The sequence below is a fragment of the Chiroxiphia lanceolata genome, chromosome 8, assembly GCF_009829145.1.
Source record: "Chiroxiphia lanceolata isolate bChiLan1 chromosome 8, bChiLan1.pri, whole genome shotgun sequence".
Classification (NCBI taxonomy): Eukaryota; Metazoa; Chordata; class Aves; order Passeriformes; family Pipridae; genus Chiroxiphia; species Chiroxiphia lanceolata.
This window is the reverse complement of record NC_045644.1, coordinates 16,054,806-16,077,200: the sequence shown is the minus strand read 5'-3', so window position 1 is coordinate 16,077,200 and position 22,395 is coordinate 16,054,806. Positions and strand designations below refer to the sequence as shown.

General features: G+C 40.5%; 1 protein-coding gene across 5 annotated transcripts in view; it reads right to left on the bottom strand.

The window, feature by feature from the left end:
* BLNK (B cell linker) overlaps positions 1–22,395 on the bottom strand; it is a 102,137-nt gene that overhangs the window by 43,834 nt on the left and 35,908 nt on the right. For 2 of the 5 annotated variants that reach the window (XM_032694424.1, XM_032694425.1), the window contains exon 1: positions 4,945–5,116. The exons of the other annotated variants lie outside the window; for them this stretch is intronic. In XM_032694424.1, the coding sequence (XP_032550315.1) occupies positions 4,945–4,991 (47 nt within the window). In that variant the 5' untranslated portion in view covers positions 4,992–5,116. Of the gene's footprint in view, positions 1–4,944; positions 5,117–22,395 lie in introns of those variants that run through there. 5 annotated transcript variants of the gene reach the window in all.

Genomic DNA, 22,395 nt, shown 5'->3' with positions numbered 1-22,395 from the left:
TTTTTTTGTTTTGGTTTTTCTTGTAAAAAGTAGCATGTTTCAGGTTTGAGGTTTTTGTTTGTTGGTTTGGTTTTTTTTAGCTTGGAGATTGGTCCAGGCAGAATGACGTAGCTGAAAAGAAGAAAAGAAGCTTTAAAGGGATTGGAATAATGAAATGGTGCAGAGAGAAAGGAATAAAGGAGAACAAATATAGATGGGATGGAGGCTGTGCTACGCTGAAGCAAGGTCAAAAGGAGAAGCAAGAGGATTTGACTGGAGAAGTCACACTGGGAGTGAAAGAATGGGTTTTTACAGTGGTATTTGGGGAAGTTTGCATTTCCTATCTCATTCCATTCCAAAGTCCAGAGATGAGAGAGATTCAGAACTCTTTAAGCTGACAGAAAATTAGAAGAAATAGAGAATATATAGCTGTATCTTTTAATCACAATCCTTCCTTTGTATGGCAAGCTAAACCTAGCAATCCTACAGAAAACTTTTGTTTGTACTCATCAGCACAGCAAACATAGCTGGTGACCTCCTTTTCCCCCGTGCCTGTGAAATCCAACTTTGAAAACTACATACCATTGGACTGTGACTTCATGTGACCTTGCATTCAGACTACGTTTTGGTGGGCTTAAACATGGGAATGCCACAAAAGCTGCTGTCATCACAGAATGTTACTGTGCAGTGGAAAGTTGCGAGGAGAAGACAGGAGACTGGTGGAGGTGGCAATGGGTGGTGTCCTAGAAGACCTTCACAGCTGTTATGTCCTTAGGGCCTGAGGCTGGAGACAGATTAGACTTTTGCTAGAAAGAGGAGAACACCAGATCAGGTAGGAGAGCAAAAGCGAGGTGGCCATGACTTGTGAAGAGGAGACAGTGAGGAGCAATTAGAAGAGGTTGGTCTGGAAAAATCTCATATGTGGAACAGTTTCTATTTGGGCTTTTAGACCACTGAACAGTGTCCAAGTAACTTCACATTTGAATCATTGAAAATGATCGGAGGGCTGGAACACCTTTCCTTTGAGTAAAGGCTGAGAGCATTGGGATTGGTCAGCCTGGAGAAGGCTGACCTAATTTCAGATATGCAAGGGTGACCCTATTGCAGCTTTTCAGTACCTGGAGTCTATATAACTAATAAGAGGACGAGGTGTTGAAGGTGGATGTGGGTTTGATGCCCAGTTCTGTCACAGGGAACAGTCTTTAGCTTACTTTGAAACTCCTGTTTCTTTCCTGCTTGAGTTTATTTTTGTTCTTTTGTCCTGTTCAAGTCCATTGATGCAATAAACTATGTTAAATTTTAACCTGAAAAAACAGATTAAGTTTCGGTTTGCTACAACTAAAAGGAACTATTGTTCAGATATTCCCCATTTTTCTCCAAAAGCAAATGCTAACTATGATAAAGCATCCTATGCATAGAAGGTATCAGTTTACAGCTAAATATCATTCCTCTCCCAAAGGAATTAATTTTCTACTGTCTACTTTAAAGAAGAAACAGTGCCAGAAAATCCTGTGGTAAAGAAAAGACCTAGCAATTACAGCTAAGCTGTCTCTATGAGTAGAAAATTAGTGAAGATCATAAACAGCTCCGTATTTGATAGACAATTAACAGACATTCGGGCCTTAAGGAAACTCCTCTTGATTTTCATAGAATTAGGGCTTAAAATCTCCTGTTTAGCAAGGGATTTGAATACAAAATACTGCAAATAATTGGACGCACTTGTTCAATCTCAGAAAAAAAGTCAATTGCTATTTTTTTCCACTTGCTTTTAATTGGGAGTTATGGTCGGAGATAGTGATTTTAAGACTTTTTTCTTTTAGGGAGTGTGGGGGAAGAACTGCTGCAAATTAACAAACACAAAACTCTGCTTTTGCAAAAGTCTGTTTGCAATCTGGAAGTTGCTAACTGCATGACCTTAGGAAAGTAAAAGCATGTGGCACACTTCTGGTTCATGCCCTGGTTTGCCCATGGCTGCAATGGTGATGGAAATGATGTCTTTGAAAAGGATTTTGTGATACGCAGTTGAAGGCAGCTATGAGCAGAGCGTCATTATTAAGGTTTGTGGTCATAATAAAAAAAATGCAGCCAGTCTGAAAAGATGCTATGACACAGTCATATATAGTAGCTAGAAATTATTCAAATACCAGAAATCATAGGTTCATAGTCTAAGGAAGTTGAACCACAAAAGAGTCTGCAAGTTTAGAGTTGTATCTTTTGAGCTGCTAACTTCCTGTTACCCATGTTGCCTACTCTCCCTGATCATGAGTGAATCTATTTCTGTATATATTTACAGCATAATTTTTTTCCTTGAAGTTTAGGCTGAAATCACACTAGAGCCTGCCATGGCAGCATGGCTATTGCTCATGTATTCACTTCACACTTTACAAAACAATTCAAAGTACCAAATTATTTGTATGCACCACTCACAATAAATAACCAAGCCTCAGAATTAATTTTTTCTGACTATATGGAAGCAGTTAGAACACCTAATGAACTCTGAGGGAATATTTGTATAATACTGTGCATGCCTTATAAGAAACACTACAGAAAAAATAATACCAGAATTCCATGGAGTTCCAGCATTCCTATCTGACTGATATTGAAGTTGAGTGACTTAACTGCAAACAATTTACATACCACAACATGTTAGATGAGAGGCATGTAAGAACACTTATGCTTCTTATTGTTGCAATAAACTTAACAAATGGAATACGTTGAGAATTCAGGTCTGACATAAGATTCGCTGACACAACAAAAAGCTAGGTCTGGTAGGCTCAAATATACCCATGGAGAATAGCTGAGTTTAGCAAAGCCACATAATGTCTAGTTTTTCAGGTCTACACTTAAAAAAAAAAAAAAATCAAAATATCTACTCTCAAACACTGACTCAACAGCAGTGCTTCTTTAATTTTTGCTGCTACAAAGCAGAAATTTTAAGAAAGCTGTCTTTAAAAAATTGTGAACTGTAATTACTACAGTTGAAACTATGTTCAGCAAGAATACTTCTTGGCATTGCATCTTAGCATGTGGAGAAAGGTATGTTTTTAACGTAACTGTTTAGTTCATGTAACGTTCAGTACACACTCTGAACCATCTATGTGTCTTCAATACTGACAAAGCTATATTAGGAAGTCAACTACACTGTTAACAAGTCCCACAGCACAAGGGGGTATTCAGCTGTTTCAAAGGAGGAGGAAAAGGCTGCCGCCATGTTGCGCTGATCTCTTCCTATATTTGCACATCTCTAAATTTATGAATATCTACTCATGGAAAGTCCTGCCTTAAGGTTTTAAAATGCTGATGCCACAGTAAGATCATGTAGCCAAATATCCAGGTTTCTGTTTAAGGATGTATTTCAACATGCTCAAATCAAAGCATGCATGCACTTCCATAGCACGTGCTGAGAAGCGCTCACATTTGAGAAACGTGCTCCTACATTCCTTACACAACTAGGGTGAATTGGCCATGAGGAGGAGAGAAAAACAGCTTTTAATACTTCAAGTTAATACAGGAAAACAGAGCTACTTCCTCCTCTTCCTTCTTTTACAACAATATTAAAACCTCAGACAAGATGAAGGGCATCAGGTACGTGAATTGTCAGCTACTGAAGATGCAGCAGAGGTGTGACGCATCAGTTCATCAAAGAGTTGTGGACCATTATAAACCTCATATATAGACAGACCGTCTCTGGGTGCTTGAAAGTAATCCTGCTTTAATGGTTTGCAAAAGTGCAGAAGATTCATCCCAGCTACAATTTTATGATAGCAGAGAGAGTGTGCTTTATTTCTTTATGTACCAGTAACTGTCTTGATAGAACCAACCTTTCCATCTTGTTCCTCAGCTTATTGTCTTAATATAGCTGGTTTAGACCAACACTGAGCTCTGACACCATTTAGATCAGTTTAGACTACTTAAGGTGATAAATTGCAGACAATGAGAAAATTCACCATCTTCTTCCCCTGTCCTCTTACACAGAGTTCTTGCCTGGGCTGGGCTGCAGGATGCAGTCTGCTAGGGTTTTATTAGGTGTGCCTGACTGAGGAACACAAGAGTCACTGCAGCTCTGCAAGTACATCCACCTCTCCCATTCCCCGCCACTAGTATGGACAGAGTAGATATCAAGAAACGGCATTATATCAAAATTAGCTTTACAAGGGATTATTCCAATTTGCATGAAGGCTTTTGGGGAGAGGGAGAGAGACTTGAGAAAGTTTTATAAATTAGTATTGAGTGCTTAAGTATGAGTTACTTTAGGAAAAAATATTTTTCACTATTTTATTTTTTTTCAGGGGAAGAAAATGTTTCTATGCTACTTTAATCTGAAACAGAACTTCTTTTAGCTATTCAGAAAAAAACCCACCAGTCACAATGAAAGAGCCTTGAGGTGCCAACTGTACCAGCACATCAATCGAGTCACACTAAAAATACTTCAGTAATGGCCAGCTTCTGCTTTTTTTTCCTCTCAAACCCTGTATTTAACTTTGTTCTTCACTTAGGAACATTTCCCGTTTTCCAGTTCCCCCTATTCCACCAGTTCTTTCGAAGATTAGGAAACATTACAGAACTTAACTGCAAACGCCATCTTCATAGGGCATTAAACCATTAAGCAATTAATTAAGTTTTTCTAATTTGCATAAGGCTCATCTTAGTGAGTCACAGACTATTTTCTTACGACTTTGAAAACAGACACTTTGAAAACATTCCTCATCGCGCTGCAGGTGAAGCCGACGCACATTTTGCTTTGAAATCACTAAGTGTGTTTACCCCCACATTTCCCGGCAGCGCCCCGGTCACCGGTGATAACTCCGTTTTACTACAGAGCTTCTGCCAACTTCCTCGTGTCCCAGTGTCTCCCAGTCCCCCCGCAACGCCACTGCGGGAAGCGGCTCATCCCACCGCTCCATTCCCGCAGGAGCCTCCGCGCGGTGCCGCTCCCGGAGGAGACCGCGAGCGGTCCAGCCCTACCTGAACTTCTCCCCGGCCGGCACTGTCAGCCTGTTGAGCTTGTCCATGATCCTGCTCGCTGCCCTCGCCGGGACGCGCTGCCCCCGGCCCGGCACCTGCCGGCGCGGCCGCTCCCGGTGCCAGGCAGGGCACGGCAGAGTCGGGCACGGCTCCTCCCGGTGCCGGCTCGGAGCGCGGCGGAGCCTCCGCGGGGTCAGAAGGCGGCCGTGCCGCGCTGCCGGAGCCTCTCCCCGTCCGGCCCGCGGGCACCGGCGGAGGAGGGACCCGGTGCTCGGCCCGGCCCCGCCGCCCGCCCCCGCCCCGCCCGGGGCGCGCACAGGTGGCTGCGGAGCCGGGAGCCGAGGTGGAGCCTTTGGAAATGGGAGCACGAGGTCTCGCTAAGCCGCCCCTCCCTTTGGAGCTGTCGGAGCGGCTCCGGGACGCGCCGGCTCGGCCACCAGCAGGTGAGGCAGCGCGGGTGGCCTGGCTGCAGCGGGTCGAGGCAGATGAGCCCAGCGGGCCGTGGCGGGGCCGGGACCCGCATCAGTCACCTGCCCAGCCCCAGGTGACTTCGCTGGCTGCGGGGAGCGATGCGGGCGCCTGGGCTCCCTCACCTCCCCGCTCCTCCACACTTGTGGTGAAGGTGTACCAGGTGGGAACATGCTGCCGGGGAAACTTTCCCAGAGGTTCTCCAGCAAAAGCTAGAGAAAACCATCAGCTGATCCCCGGTCTTTTGAATATAACTAAAGAAAAAAAAAATTTCACCCTGTTTCTTAAACTATGACAGGAGGAAACCGTGATCCTTCCAGGGACACAGGACAAGGCTATTCCCACTCAAAATGCAGGCAGCTGACTGTATTTTATGGCTCTGATATCTCTGAGATTTGTTGCTTAGTTTTGAGCTCAACCATTTTTTTTCCCTTTAAAGATGACCTTTGGAGGCAGCTGGTTGCTTCTGAGGGGCAAAAGTAAGCAGTTATTCACATTCTGCCTTTATCCCAGAGGGCTGATTAATTTGAGTTCTGTGCCTTTGGAGGATGGTTCTTGTTGCTCCCCTCCTGTATCTTTGGCCTGTCCGCTGCTTAGTTTATAAACTAAGGCTGCTCTAGGTCGGAAACCTACTAGTTCTTTTTTAAAAAAGGTACATACACCTGCATTATGTTAATATGTTTGATAAGTACAATATGTTTTTGAGGACACACAGAGTTATTTCTTGGGGAGATTCTCATTGCCACTTGGGCTAAGTTTTCATGTGGAATTCTCCTCCCCAGATTGTACTAACTGCATTTTTTTTCTTGCAAAACTATAGCGGCAAAATAAACTTTCCTGGTTAGTGCAGATGACTGGGGAAATAGCCTGCCATGAGATTTGTGTCTTTGGTAACAGTATCACTCTGATCTTGGCATGGCTGATATTTTTGGTCTCTGAGCTTTCAACAGGGAAATCACTTGATATTTGAATACAATGTTTTTCTAGGGTGGACCCACAGTGTACAAATTGCCCTTTTTGGGGTATCTTATAAGGAATAATATAATAATGTTGAATGTCATTCAATACACAAAACTTTGGAATTCCACCTTGCATTATATGTAGTTGTGAACTGGACAACTTTGTAATTTTTCTCCCTAAAAGTTATTTTGAAAATTCAATTAATTTTGAATTAGTTAAAATTAACGCTCTGACAATATGGAGAAATAGATATTAATAAATTTCTTTGTCACTTTCCCTTTTGCTTATATAATATTCCCACTTGTCTGAAGCCATACCAGAATAAAAGATTTGCTCAGTAGGCTCATGCAGTGATTTCTCTTGCACAACAACTGCCTCTTGCCTGGCTGTTGCAGAAATCCCAGGCTGTTTCCCTTTGACATCTTTGGTGGCAGCCTGTCATTTGCACTGCCAGGCTGGTTTCGCCTTGTTTCTTCCTGACTCAACAGAAGTTACAGGTCTAGTTTTAATGCTCTGCAGTGCCCAGTGCAGAGGCTTTCACGCCTGTCCTCACAGCTCTGTCACCTCACTGCTCCTGGGAAGGGGCTACTGCTGATGCCTTGTGGTCAGGGCAGTCCCTGAGTCCCGTGAGCTCAGGGCTTGGTGACAGTGTGACTCACACAGGATCTTTCACCCCTGTGATCTGCTGGCCCCTGTGTTTGTGTAGCTGTGCAGTGATATGGACTGGGGAAGGAGTCCACTACAAACAATCCAGCAAAAAGTCACAGAGAAAGGGTTTTTAACTGCACCAGTTCCTTGATTTGGTTTGGTGCACAGATGTTTGTGAGGGTGCAGCACAGGGCTAGAAGAACAGGGTGAGTGACTGCTTGCACTGGTACTGCTGCCAAGAAGTTACTCCTAATGAAGTCTTCATTGCACAGGAGTTGTTCATGAGATTTTGTGGCACCTGCTATTGGGCCTGTCCACTGGTCATACCTCAGCCTGTTTGCTTCTTCCATTTTTCCATCCGCATGCACAGCCCTAGATGCAGCTGTGCTTCACTTTAGTACCTACAAGGAGTTTGTAGCCAAAAAAAGCCCAAACCCTTTCCTACTATTCCACCGGGGCTTGTTTTTACATGTCTGGAAAACAGTACAAGGGAAGGAGGTAAATTTTTGTCCTCAGAGCCTTAGCACACTGAATACTCACACAGGGCATGTCTTACTTCCTTTACTTCCCCACTCCTACGGAGACACACTGGCACTGGGAATTTTTCTTGGGAAAAAGAATCTTGGTCTAGAAGTAACAGAAGTTGCTGCTACCAAGTGGTATGGCCTAGCATGCAGAACATGGGCAAAGAATAAATAATAGAAACATTGAGACTGGAAAAGACCTCTAAGATTGAGTCGAACCATTAACCTAGAACCACTGTGTTGCACCAAACCAAATTCCCAAGTGCCACATCCACCAGCCTTTTGAACCCTCCCAGGGATGGTGATTCCATCATTTCTCTGAGAAGCCTATTCCAATGTCTGACCACCCTTTCAGTGAAGAAATTTCTCCTAATAGCTAATCTAAACCTCCTCTAGCACAACTTTAGACTATTTCCTAGTCCTCCTCAAAAAAGTACATCTAGGACCCAGTATCTCACATTTATCTTAAACCTGAGGCATCTGAGAGAGTGGATTCTCCTGGCCACCTTGGAATATACTGTTCCTGGGAAACCAAAGGAGAGGCAAGCGCAGATGAAGTCCTGAAATTAGGAGAAGGAAGCCACCCTACCCCAAATATCAAACAAAGCCTTTCTTGTTACAGTGAAATTCCTCCTCTTCCTCATTTTAAGTGTGTACGTGCATCAAAAATGTCTGGATCTAAACAGCACAGCCTCACCAGAAAATGCTTACAGTAGCCTGCTTAGCTCTTTCTGGTCTGCCTGCAAGTCAGCCTGTGTGGCCATCTGTCCTGGTGCTGAGAAGGCTTGGTTGGGTGCAGCAAGATAGGAAAACTACTAGAGAAAAACCTTCAATAAAGAAGAACAAGGCCAAGTCCCTCCAAACAGCCTTAGACCTCTTCTTTTTGCCCTGCAGGTGTTTTCAGAGTCTGAACTCCTGGCCCATTTTTGGACTGATCCTGTCTGTGGTCAAGTGGGCTTCTGTACAGCCCGTACGGACAGGAAGACACCGCAGTGTGCAGCTGGCAAAGGTGGCCCTGCCGACCTGCACCACGGGGGGGGTGAGTGAGCAGCAGGAGTTTCTCCGTTCCTCCAACATTACTCATCACCCAAAAAGGGTGTCTCTGGGGGCCCAGGCTGGAGGGGTGGCCAGGGCCTGACTAACCCCCACTGCAGGAAACACCCTGCCTTCCTCCTCAGGACACCCTGGGAGTGCCTGGAGGCGGTGGCAAATTTGAGCCTTGCAGCAAACATAATGTCATGCTATTTTTGTAGTTGTAAGTTGTAACCCTAGCAACTGTCCCTCTGACATAATATGCTCATTGGATAAAGACAAAGAGGAACTGGGATTTGTTTTACCACGTGGGTGGCATCTTGACCATGATGATGGTTAGCATGAAACTCTCCTTTCCAGCCACAAGGGCCGTTTTAGGTAGATGGGCATTTGTTTTGAGGGATGCCTGTGTAACCATTGTGCTCCCTGGCGCATCTGGGCCCAATGGGAATTGTGCTGCTGCCTGCTGAGACATGGCCTGGAAGCCCGTGCCAACCTGCACTTCCCAGCTGAGGGACAAGGCCCAGGAGTTTGGGGCATAGGGGTGTCTCAGAAGAATCTTGAAGTGTTTTGTAGAGCTGTTCCCACAGTACTGGTCCTCTGGAGCAACATCATCGAAGCCCTCTACCTAAATGGTATTTTTGTATCTGATGTTTTAAGAACTCACATCTACACAGAATGCCACTTTTGTGATTATGTAGATAGCCACTAGCTTTATTTTCCTGTATCTGGCTACGAAAGATAGAGGATGAATTCCTGGCACTATTACCTAACACAGATAGTGCAGGGTTTGCCAGTAAATTCACTTGGCAGGATGGTTTACAGAACATGCATCCATTTCTATTCTAAATTTTTGATGCTCAAAATGCCATTGTAATTTTGGAAAAGACTTTCTAAATGTCACTGACTGTTGCAACATGATTTCCTCATCGCTGCATGTGTTGTGGCTTAGTCTGGGTTTGTCTCTCTGATCCTCTCCCAATATGACTGTGTAACTCTTCATTTATGCTTATAAATAAAAAAGGTTTTTAAAAGCAACTTCTTTATCTTGCATGTTCAGAAACAAAACCTATTTTTTAACCCCTCTGTTATTTTTTTATGTTTATTTTCCACTGGCTCATTCCTTCCACATACTACCTCTGGTGGCGTGTTCTGGGTTCTATTTAAGAGCTGTTGAGGCAGTTGAGGCCATTGAGGCATGGTCAAAACCAGACTCAGTGAAACAAACTCTGTCCTAGACTGTGAATATCCCACCTTCATTTGATCAAAATTTGCTGTGAATTGCCAGGTATTTCCTGTTTACTCAGGGCTCCAGTTCTCTATATCCTATTGTTAAGATAATTTTTGTTTGACTTTGAATTTCTAGGTAGGTAGAAAACTCCTTTAGCACAGAAACAAGGGATCAGATGACTTGTCTGAAGCATTTTAGTTCTTGGTAAGCGGTGTCCCTAGATCAGAACAAGCATCTTCATATAGAGCCAATTGTAGAGAAACAAGTAGGCAAAATCCAGAGTTTGACTGCTATCACTGACAAGACTGGTGTTTTTTCTGTCCCAGAGGTTTCTCTCTGACTCCTTTGATGACTGCCTTTTCTTATTTCCACTGAAATTAATGCTCTCTAGTTTAATACCTTCTAGTACATGCTTTATATGATGATTTTGGGTTTGTCGGGTGTTCCTGCTGAAGCTACTAATGTTAAATATAATATATCAGCTGTGTATAAGTTCCTTTCAGATTCGTAAGTTTTTATGCTAATACCTTCTTATGGAGACCATTCATGCCATTGTCTTAATGTGGATTACAGATTGACTGTTTAGTGTAGGAAACCTGTTTGAGTTCCTGATCTGGGTTGGAGGCCAAAGCTGCATCCTGACTGCGTGGTGGGGTGAGGCTTAGTGATGCCACAGCATCTACCCATAGCCTCCTCTGCATGGCAAGAAACCCTAGGAATGTGCCCCAGGTAGGAGCTGTGGCACAAAGGAGAGATGGACAATCAAGCTGCAGGAAAGAGTGTGAGAAGTGCAAGCCAGGGTATAAGTACAGCCTTGGCTCTCAGTTGCCATTTCTGAACTTCTGGGATTTCACACAGTTGTAATAAAACACAGAGAATCACAAACTGTGTCATATAGCATACACATTTAGCAATGAGAAGGAAAATAAAAAGAACTGCAAATGGATTAGTTTAAAACATCAATTTACAGTAAATCTCTTTAATGTTTATTTTTATTTTTAATGTTTTGAGGAGACAGTGCTGCATCAAAGGATCTCAATGAACTATGCATGACTATTTCAAGAGGAAGCTCTTTTTTACAAATTATATTGATGCTCATAGGTACAGTCTAGTGCCTTCAATGCATATAAAACAGACGAGAAACCTGTTTTGAAGTAAGCAATTGATTGATAACCAGGTTTCAATTTTATTCATCACATGACCATATAAGATGTACTTTTTCTCTCAGTCATGGTAGAAAAACCATTTCTTAACCCATTTTCTATTAACAAAGTTTTGTCTCCAACATTAATAGAGGTGATTGGGCCAAATTTTTTTCTTAGAAGTACTCAGAAGTCAAGGATACAACTGTTCTTTATAGGAAAGAATTCATCAAGAGAATTTCATGTACTACCTGTCTTGCCAAGTAGTAGTGTGGTTTTGATTTTGATTTTCCTTCTTTTGGGGAATGTGGGGAGTCACAAGATGTTGCACATTTTGCTCTTTAAAAGACAGCTTTGTGAGCTTTTGTGTGACTTTTCCTTCAGGAAATCCTGACAATAGAGCAGCAGTGTAAGCTCTCCTGAGCAATATGTAAAATGATTGAAAATTCACTTCAGAATATCCGTCTGATTTTACTGTCTTGAGGTGATGGTATTTCACCTAGCTCAGAGGTGCTTCACCCTGCCTATATCTACATGCTGTCTTTAATCTCTCTCTGACTGATAATTGCTTCAAAGAGAGTATTTATTCATATGTAGAAGTCTCTATTTAAAATATGCGTCTACTGCTTGAGCTCTGATTTTGTACTACTACTGGAATAGCACTAAAGGGAGAGTTCCAACCATGGAAGCAGTGTAATGTGAATGTAAATGTAACTGTTCAGTAGCAGGAATTTGGCTTGATCAGTCTGCCTTCACATGAAAGTCAGGAAATGATTGCCACAGCTCTGTTTTTCAAGACTGTAGAGGTTTAGTAAAAATAGCCCAAATTGGTACCATCTACATCTGAATCAGAAAACAGCCCAAATTCAAACCTCCTGAATCTGAACTGGAATCTGTAGTCATGCAGCAGGCTCAAATTTTTCCTGACAGAATCTGCTATTTGAAAGTATTTTGTATGTATTTGATTTCTTCTGCTTTCAGAATATCCGTAGGAAGATGTGGCAGCAATAAGCAGTAGCAGTGAAGAGTGTAGGGGAAACAGGGTTAGCAGTAGACTGTCACATGCTGCCTGTGAGGGTTTGTGCTTGATCATATGGGTCTGAATGCAAATTTGTGGTACTTTATACCAGGCCAGAAAAGCACTCAAATTCTATTGTTTAAAACTATGTCAATTTAGGCATAGCTCTTTTCCCCCTCAATGTCTATTTTCGTTGATACACTGCTTACTTAACTTGCTATTCAGTGTCCCATAGCTGGTTTTTGGAAACCATGAGATTATGGAACACCATTTCTCACTATATTCTCTGTATTTGCTACTTACTGCTTGCTACAAACAGGTGAAACAGTGCTGCTTCTTATTTAAAGTAATACATCACCTTTTTTTCCAAGTAATCTATTTCAATGGATTTTTTCCTTTTCCAGGATTCATATAAGCTGTTTTAAACTAGAGAACGCTATTTGTACAGGGAAAGTTACATATGGGCATTTAGTTGTGTCTTAACAAATGAGAGGAGGGTGCGTTTCTGTCTCAAGTATTTTTAAATAATACTGATTTTTCAGAGTTGTAGTCTCCTCACTGTGGGTCAAGTGGCTCAATGCCATAGTGTTGATTTTAGAAGACTCCTATCAACTGCCCTAGAAATCTTAGAACTTTTATCCTTTATCACTTTGTATACTAAATGGCATTTTCAAAGTTGTTTGTATAGTAATAGTAGTAGCAGATGCATTTTAAAATGCAACACTAAATTTAATTGAATGGGATTTGGGTTTGTCATTAGGCTCACTGGAGGAAACAGGTCATACATGTAGGTATGTACTGCAGGGTAGGCAAAGATGTGAAAACAGTAAATTTAGTAGGATTTTCTCATGAAGTATCTTCTGAGCAAACACATTTTAGCACCTGCTGAGAAAATGTGTTTTATTCCTCTGGGGACTGTGTAAAAAGCTGCACTTCTGCTTTTCAGTTTTACTGTCATCTGTTCCACGTGCATCCAGAAACACAAAATTTGGTCCTACAGACACACTAATTGTTTAATGTTAAACTCAGATTATTTGAGGTCAGGTTGCCTCAGAGGTAGTGATCTATGTTGGAGCCGACTGACAGCTACAGTGACTCTTAGGAACAGTGCTGCTGTTTCTGCTGCAAATCTGATGCCCTTCTGTAGTCGAGTGCCTGCAATGGAGATAATCCTAACCATGGAAGGGAGGGTGTAGGGAGAGGGGTTTCTTTGCAGACTCAGAGCCCATGCTTGTTTCTGACTCTTCTCCAGAGTTTGTACACCCTGCTCTCCTTTCCTCCTCACCCCTTGTTGCAACAGGATTAAATTGGACAAGTTTGCTTTCCTGTCCATCCTCCTGTTTCGGGTGTGGATTTACCTCAAGGCTACCCAGGAGGCCTTTGTGAGAGTGCTTAGGAGCTTGGGTTACTGGGCCCTGACTTTGAGGATGACACTTGCACAGGGCAGAGGGGAGAAACAGTGGTTTGTGTCCTTCCTTTCAGTGTGTGCCTACCAAGCACTGGTCAGCATTCAGGCACAGGTAGTGAACGGTCTCAATATCTTTGTGTCGCCACTGACAAAATCGCTCACACAGACAAAAGGCTGCACAAAAAATGAAAAGGATGTCTTGAAATAAGATTATATAGTGCTGTTACACATATCACAATGCCTTCAGTATATATATATAATTTTATATATTCTAGTTTGGAACATTTATTGCTGTAGTACAGCATTTAAAAGAGTTACTTCATAAGTTTGTGGTCATATAAGCCTGCATCTTTCTACCCTCAGAGTATATTGGGAGAAAAAATTCTGCATTTAGTATCAAACACTGGATTTCAGAATAACTGTTTCTACATTTTTTGTTGTTATTGTTGTCAACCCTTTAGATTTAAAGTATAAAAGAAACTCAGAAGTGAAAGAAGAAAGAAAATGTCATAGGAGTCTACATGTAAAGAAACACATATATGTAAACTTGAATATCCATTATGCTGTATTTTATTATTTATAAACAAGTATCACTTTTCTTTTTATATTATTCTAATAGAGAGCAAAAAGGTCTCGGCATTGAGGAAATTACAATCTAAAATATTTTGTGATTAAAAATGTTTCTGACTGCTAGTTTAGAAATAATATACATGAATGACAGCTGTACAGGATATTTAATTTCTGATCATTAGTGGATTTTACCAACAGCTGCCGCATGGACTTTGGTATTTGAACCTTTGTCTGTATTGTAGAGATCTGCCTGGGGTTATGTCATACATTTGAAGCAGTCCTGTTTGTTATTGCCATAATGATGTTAGTCAGGACTAAATAGACTGATAAGCGAAGACTAGATTGCTGTGTACTGTTTGTAATTTGAAACTGTTGACAAGGTATATATTATTTGTATAGCTTTTGCTATAAAATGTTCATAATATTTAGCAAATAGGAAGACAATAGTCATACAATAGAGTCTTTCAGGGAGAAATTATTGGTTTTCAAGGTATCTTTTCTCTAAGGGTTGTGATTTCTTTCAAGCTTAACCTTTCCTCGAGGTCTGTTAACTTTCATCATTCTGTTACAGGAGAATTTCTTCTTTTGTGAAAAAAACTCCTCAAAGGATCATGAACTTCTAAAAAATATTTCAGTTATTATTCCCATTCCTGGTAGAACCGATACCACCAACACTTTCCTGAATCAAAGCTCATAGTGTAATTTCATTTGTTTCAGTGTTTCCCATTGGGTTGTTGTACCAGCTCAGTGAGTGACGTACTGTTCATACACGTGTCTGCAGGCACCCACCCCTCGCTTGTTCTTTTCTTCCTCAGGTGTGTGATGCAGACTAATGTCACAAACGTCACATGAGACAGACCTTTGATCTGACCCAGAATTGCTTAAGTAAGCTGATACTTAAGAATGCCAGAGTAGAAAGAAATGCCATAAGAGAAAAACAACATTTTGAGCTTGGTTTAGAATGACTTCCAAGTCTGCCCAGGTGTCTGGTGGAGCTGTGCTGTGGGGCTGCATCTCAAAGTGTTCTTCGTGCATTGGTTGTGAATGAACAACATGTCAAATGAGTTCAGAAAGTGGGGCTTTCCCAGAAACTGGTGTTCCATCCTGTGGACTCAGCAAGGTACATGACAGGTATAGATGTATAAAAACATCATCTTTAAGGGCATTGGTCTATGATCTGCAATTAGCTACATTTGTTATTTTTCAGTGTTTCCTTAGAGCTGCCTTTTTATTTTTTCTTTTTAAGGTAAAAACCAATAGAATACCAACGCGTTGGAGGTGTACCACACATGTTTAGTACTGCTTTTGGTTAAAAGCTGAAACTGTTGAAATATTGGTTTATCTGTAATTTTCAATACATCCCTGGAAAGGGATTATCTAGCAGAGAATACCTGTAAGACTATACATGTGAATCATACGTCTATTTCTTTAAAAAGAAAAAGTAATGATGGGAAATAATTTACTTAAAATTTTTTTTTCAGAATGTATTTAAATTTATATATTTGTGGGCTATATGCGAACATTATTTGTACCAGTAATATAAAAGGATATGTACCAGTAATACAAAAGCTGGTAGTTCATGCTGACATTTCAAGCAATACAAAGAATTCTTTTTCTTCTGCGTTCTTGAAGTGTAATATTTATACATTAAAGCAGAAGTATGGATATGTCTTATATTCCTGTGTATTCCTTCAGAATATTATTGCTTGAGCCATAGGAATCAGATGAGGAAGTTATATACTGACAAAGGTAATTAATTATATCAGCCAGATCAGTAATTTAGAGAAGGATCTGCTTATGCTTATGAAATGTATGGTAAGGTAAATTAACTGAAATAATAACATATTTTTAGGTTATTGTCTGTATTCTGAGTGATTTGCAAAATAATAAAAAGCCATGAAACTGAGAAGTGAGGAACTAAATAGGAGAAATGGCAAAGCTGTGGTAGCAGGTGTCTGGGGAAACTGAAGTGCCAGAATTGTGAAGAAGAAACCGAGACCTAGTGCTTTGCCAAGGATATCATTGGAGAGTACCTAAAATGTGCAATGGCAGTGGGTGGAAGAGAATGGAAAACAGGAAAGCTAGTATAAGAACTGGAAAATATATAAAATCTCTTCTTTTTTCCTCTAAGAACTCTTGGCTATTAGGAACAGAAGGAGATTGTCAGGGTTTGAAAAATTGGGCATGGCTTGTGGAAGAATAAAAATGAAATACTTTTTGAGACATATTAGTTAATACTGTTCCATTATAATTTTTAGCAGCAGTCTCAGTCCAGACCAAGATGGCTTTGGGCAAGGAGACTGACCTGGCTACCTACTCTGGAGAATGTCCTTTCATCTCTCTGTCCTCCAAGGGATTGATAAAATAACCTGTGAGATGTGGTCTGAGTTGTCCTAAACTGTAGCATCTTGCAGGGAAGCTGCTGTTAGCGTGGCAAGAGACTGGCCATGGTATGGCCTGAATTCAGAGCATATCTGAATTTTACCTCTAAGAATTATAAATAAACATCAGGATTGTAAAGTCAAAGTGTGTTTACACTGTGGGGCAGAGCAGAGTGTCAGAATGGTGACAACTGAGCAGTCTCTGAAACATGATGTAGCAGAGCTGCACCTTGAGACAAGATGCTTCTGGTCATGTGCAGCATCCAGTAAAGCAGCTTTCTTGCTTCTGGCAGCTGAGCAGCTCCTGTGCTTGCTGATAGCTGCTCAGTTCCTATACTGTACCAAGTGCAAGCGTACAGGTACTCTGAAGCACTGAAAATGAGAGAAAGCTAGCATGAAGGTTGCTTATGGCTCATGATCTCATAAATATGTACATTATGATGCTGTCTGTATTTAAGTGATTACAGGTGATCTATCCAGAGAGGCTCTGTGATGCCCTGAATCATGTGTTGACAAGTGTTAATCCCATCTGCATGTAGTTATGCACAAGTACTGTCATGTCAGTGTCAGTGCTGTTGCTAAAGTACTTCTACATTCCTCACATTGGTGTTACTCTTGTAAATGGCCTTTATAGGGAAGGTGCTAGTAAAAAGGTATTTATTTGCATGCAGAATGCAATTTCTGCATTTTTGGGGGGGCAAATATTTGAAATATGTATTTTTGGCAAATTTATTAATTCTATGGGTTGCCACCTGTAGCTGTACTACAGGCTGTTGGGTTTCAGGTCTTGAATTCTGTTGCACAGAGGTCTGCTGTGGCATTCCTACCAAGTGCACTTCATCTTTCGCTGGGCCAGCTGTGCTGAGCAGCCTCTCCTGAAGCTGTTTCAAGTGACTGGTTGCTACAGCCCCAACTGTCTGGCTTGCAGCTGCATCAGGCCCTCCTGCTACAGTCCCTTAACTTCTCCTTGCAGCTCACCTTGTAACTTCTCTACTTTGCTTGTCTAGCTGACCCCATTTATAAGCACCACAGTTTTCATTGTTTAGTATCTTATCTCAACTTGTTGTTTTCTCCTTTCTGAATTGAAGAAAGTTTAAATGATTTGGTTTAATACTTTTCTTCATTATCTTACAAATACTGCATAGACCACCTGACATCACAGCACAAACATATGGACTAATGAATGAAGCTCCACAGGCTTATACAAAAGCAAAAAGAGTTTGTGTTTCCACTCATTTTCACAGAGGCTAGTGTAAAGCAAGAAGAATGAAATGTCTCTCAGAGAGCATAAATATATGTTGATAACACACTGTAAATTAAATATTGTATTTCTTTCAAAAACTTAGAGGACTCCAATTTGGACACTTGGTGCAATATGAGCCTATTCTGGTTTTTGCCTGGTGTATACTTGAGCTGGGGCACATGTGGAATTCTGCTAAAATGAGATTATTAATTAATAGCCCTTCACACTTCCTTGCTTGAATGAGCTAGAAGTTATTTTCTTCTGGTTTTGAGTCCCAGGTGCAACACTTTCTGTCTACCGAATATGATTTTCTAAAAGGGAAGAAAAACCAGTGAATCGAAACTACAACAACCTCTTCTCTGTGGTCTGAGTACAGCCATGTAATAGAGAAAAGGAAAGAACATCAACTGACAGAGCAGATGAAAAGAATCCTGTCCAGACATATGATGGTGGTGAAGAACTGGTTTGTGATTTGGGCAACAGTTTCCACTTCTGGTCCTGCTTCTGGCTTTGTGTAGAAACATAAGCAGGTCATTTGGATATGTGCCCTAAAAAGGTGACCCATTTCTTTGATTTTTGGTACTCTAATTGAGGTGCTGTGTGACTGATATTCTATTGCCATTTAGGCTGGTCTAGATTACTTACAAAGATAAATGTTTCTACTTTCGCTGAAACATAGTGAGATGAAGCTGATTGTTACAGTCCCTCCAGCTGGACCAGTATAGGCTTTGTTCTCAGAGGCTGATCCACCCTTCCTCTTCAAAGAAGGTTAATTGATATCTAGTATTATTTAGCACTAGTCTGTCACACAGTTATCAAAAAGTATCTGTGATGTGTCTTGCTTAACGTCTATAAAAATGAGCATATTATTTTCCAATATTAAAGAAACTCTTAGACTGTTACCTCTGCCCCACTCCCTCAAATGACATTCCATAGATGGCTGAGCATGGTAGGGTACCATGAAAAATGATTGGGCAAGGTTGACTAATTCTGTAATTTTCTAATTTGGAAATGGTCCTGAACATGCTAATGTTCATGTGTAATGGAAAATCATGGGGCTGAAGAACAGGAGACTCTGGAGATAATTCTAGTACTGATTTTTATGTTATACATACAGACATAAGCCAGCTAAGACAGCAACCTCTGTGCCTCTCTCTGTGTTTTCCTGACTGGGATAGGGAGGACAAAATGTGCCAAGGAAGGAAGATAGACAGCTTGAAACTGGTTTTTGTTGCAGCATCAAGGGTGTTTGGAAGACAATTCAGGATTTTCTCCAGCATCTTCATACCCTATCAGTTCTTTGGTGACCTTGAGATAATATCAACTGGTATTTCATCTGTTTGATAATGGGATTGTTTTCAGTAAGAAAGGACAAAATTAATTTATTTCATTGGAGTTTATGGATGCAACTTTAATGAAAATGGGAAAACCCCTCCAACTCTGATAATATATCTGTAACCCTGAGGCATTCCTCATAATTGCAATAATGATAATTCAGTCTAACAGTGGTATGTGCATAAAGAAAACCTTTTGTTGTATATTCTTTCTGTTCAGCCCAGCGGCAGGATTCTAGTCCACAGAACCACAGGAACTAAAACATTGCCAAGTTAGTTCCCACTTTAACCACACCTGTAATACTTTAGCATTGTAACATCTTATTTTTATAAGAAATATAGGCTTGCAGTCAGTTATTTCCTGTCAACTTTATTTAGTAGCTTTATACAATTGCAGTTGAAGAAATTGTGTGGTGAGAAAGGCCACTGAAATAGTTGTGTTCACTTAAAATATTTTTCATTTAAAATTTTAAGGGATGTTGCAAGACAGGTAAGACACTTCCCTATGTACTGCATCTCTGAGATGTCTTAATTGTGACCTATAATCAGATGATGGGCTGACAGGAGGCAAGTCACTCAGATCTAAAAGCCATACTGCACAGGACTGAATAAAATGTGCTGTACATTGCTCTTCAGCTGAACATATCAACAGCTTGAATGGCTTCTGTGTTGGGTTTGGGGTTTTATCCCACCTAGAACACCGCTAATGTAATTTTACCTTGTGTCTCCCTGTCCAGTTCAGAAAGATCTTTGAAAAGGTCTTCTGTGTGGTTACAGTCGTAGGAGAATGTGGTGTACAGAAACAGTTTCTCCCTTTTACATTTTCCTTTGTGAATTACTTTCAATATAAACTGATGACTGAAATATAAATTCACTGTTTATCTATGGAAAATATCAGGTGTTATTTGTGCTTAATAGTTAACGGCATATTTTGCCAAGATAGACTGTCATAAATTTTTGGCACTTTTCAAAATTATGGGAAAGCTTGGTTAGAATATTGAATTGAATTTCCTTAGTACTAGGAAAAATGCCCAGTTGTAGGTTTATAGTATTGGAATGTACCTGTCTGTGTTTGCCTGGCTAAGTACTTGTTTTGACATGGGAACTGAGATGGGGAAGGTGTTATGATTAAATTGTGGCTTCAGGTTCAAATACATGTGGTTTATGGTGGTGCCACAAGGCTTTTAATGCTGTGATCTTTCCATTCTTTCATTGCTAAGCTTTGGCAAAACACTTCAAAAATTATTTCAAAACACTAATTTTGCTTGTCATTAGGTCCAAGATGACACAGGGAATAGTCTAGTTACAAGAGCAGCAGTGAGCTTCTGAGAACTTGGAACACAATATGCTCCTTTCCTCCTTCTCAAGTAACTGTGTCATTGCAAAAGTCTCGATGGCTCATGGTTGAATGGAAGAGACACTGCTGCAATGCAAGCGTCTGTTGCCCCCTTTCTGCTGTAAAAGGAGGCAAGGTGGTGTTGCTTTGCTGAGAAAATATTTCCTATATCCTCCTTCCTATATCCTCCTGTGAACAGGAGAATATCCAGAATTCATTCTAATCAGTAGGAAATGGCTGCCTCTGTAGATATTTGATGCCTGGGTAGACTTTTGTCATAGCTTTTCTTTGCTAAAAATGAGTAAATAATTTATAAAAATGTGATTTGAAGTAAAATTCAGATACTTTTTTATTCTCCTTTTTGAACGTATATAGCTACCAAGGAAGCTTCCTGTAGACACTGGAGTTATGTAGTGAAAATCTCTTTTGGTCTCTCTTCAGTATCATTTTTTATTGGGAGGTCCCACTGTATGAAGAGGTATCTTCTGATTTTGCAGCCCTGGCCTTTTACAGTTTTGGGAATAAGTGGACATTTTTCAGTGCCATTTAAGCTACATAAAGAACTAAGGAAAGCGAGGAACTAAATCTACATATTAGACATGAAACATTCAGCCTGAGTCAGCTCTGGCATTTAAAGGATATAGAGTAGTAGAAAACCATTATGATATATACCAAGGAGGGGAGAAAACCATCCCTACTTGCTAAGTATTGGGAAAGAGGCCATCTACAACCTTTGCTTTTTCAGCTTGGAGCTTTTATGAAATCCAGGTTTAGTGATTATTGGACACCGTAATTACAAAAGATTTTGCCATAGGAACTTACTTCTGACCCAGCTACAAAGGAGCTAAGAGGTGATCCAGGCCTTTGCATCTGGTGTTTGAGGAACTTGTCCCTGTATTTAAATGCTGATGTCTGTGACAAACTGAAAAGTGAATTTTCCACATTAGGTTGTTTACCTTCATAATGAAGAAGTAAAAGAAAATAATAAGAGTGGAGGGGGGAGAAAAAAAAAGGTGTTAATGTGTAACATTTCTAGTTCTTGCAGTTTGAATTAATGCAAGTGCAGACATCTCAAGTGGAACACCTCAACATTACAAAGGTAACAGCTCTCACGATTGAGAATTTATTCATACGTCTCAGGAAAAGGCATTGCCTATCCTTGGAAGGCAAGGATGGACCATTTCAGTTTGGAGTTATTAAAAATTATGAACAAATGAAAACCAAATGTTAGAAACGAATCTAGAAATGAATCTTAATTACAAAATACTTACTTGGTTTAAGATTGTACTATACTGCATATACTATAAATGCATGTATATGTATACTGCATATACTATAAATTCCTGGTAAAATAAATAGCTTTTTTCACAGAAGTGAAAATTGATAGATGTTTATTTCAAGTAAAGGAGATCAAATGCTGCCCACACCACAATTAAACAGAGCTTGTAATTATGTGTTCCTGAACACAGCTCACTTATTACCCAGGATCTTCCATAACTGCACGTTGCTATATACAAATGGTAAACTCAAGACTTGACACCTCATACTTGATTTGCAAATGAAGGTTTCTCATTTACCTAGCAACCTGACACAGCCAGAACAGGCTTTTGAATTTGATCGTGTGATAGAAAGCATGATTTTGTGATGAAAGATTTCAGTCCTGATTTTGGAAAACAGTCCCCAGAGCTCCTGAGCTGAGAGCAAAATTTATTTTGAGTTTGATCTGGGATGAATTTCTAATCATATTAGCTATAAAGGCAGCCTTTTAATTTCACGGTCCCTGGGAAGATGGAACTTTAGTAATGCTGAAAGCATTGTGAAACAGCTTCTGCATAAACATCTGATACTGTAAGTCTTGGACTATCTACAGTGAAGTGATGGAGCTGTAATTAAATTTCTTTCTTTGGAAGATGTGCTTCTGAATTATGGATGTTTATAATTGAGTTATAGCTTATGTGCCAGTTTTTCCTGAATACAGTTGTAAATACCAATCTTATTTGCACTGCTTATTAAAATATTAAGTAAAGACAGCAAGGCAGTATGTTTGGCAGTATGTTTGGACTTAAGTTCCAGTATTCTGATATATCTGTGGCATGAGGTTGATTTTGTTATCTGCACTCTCTTAAGAGGATGCTCTGGAATGTAGTGTGATGTTC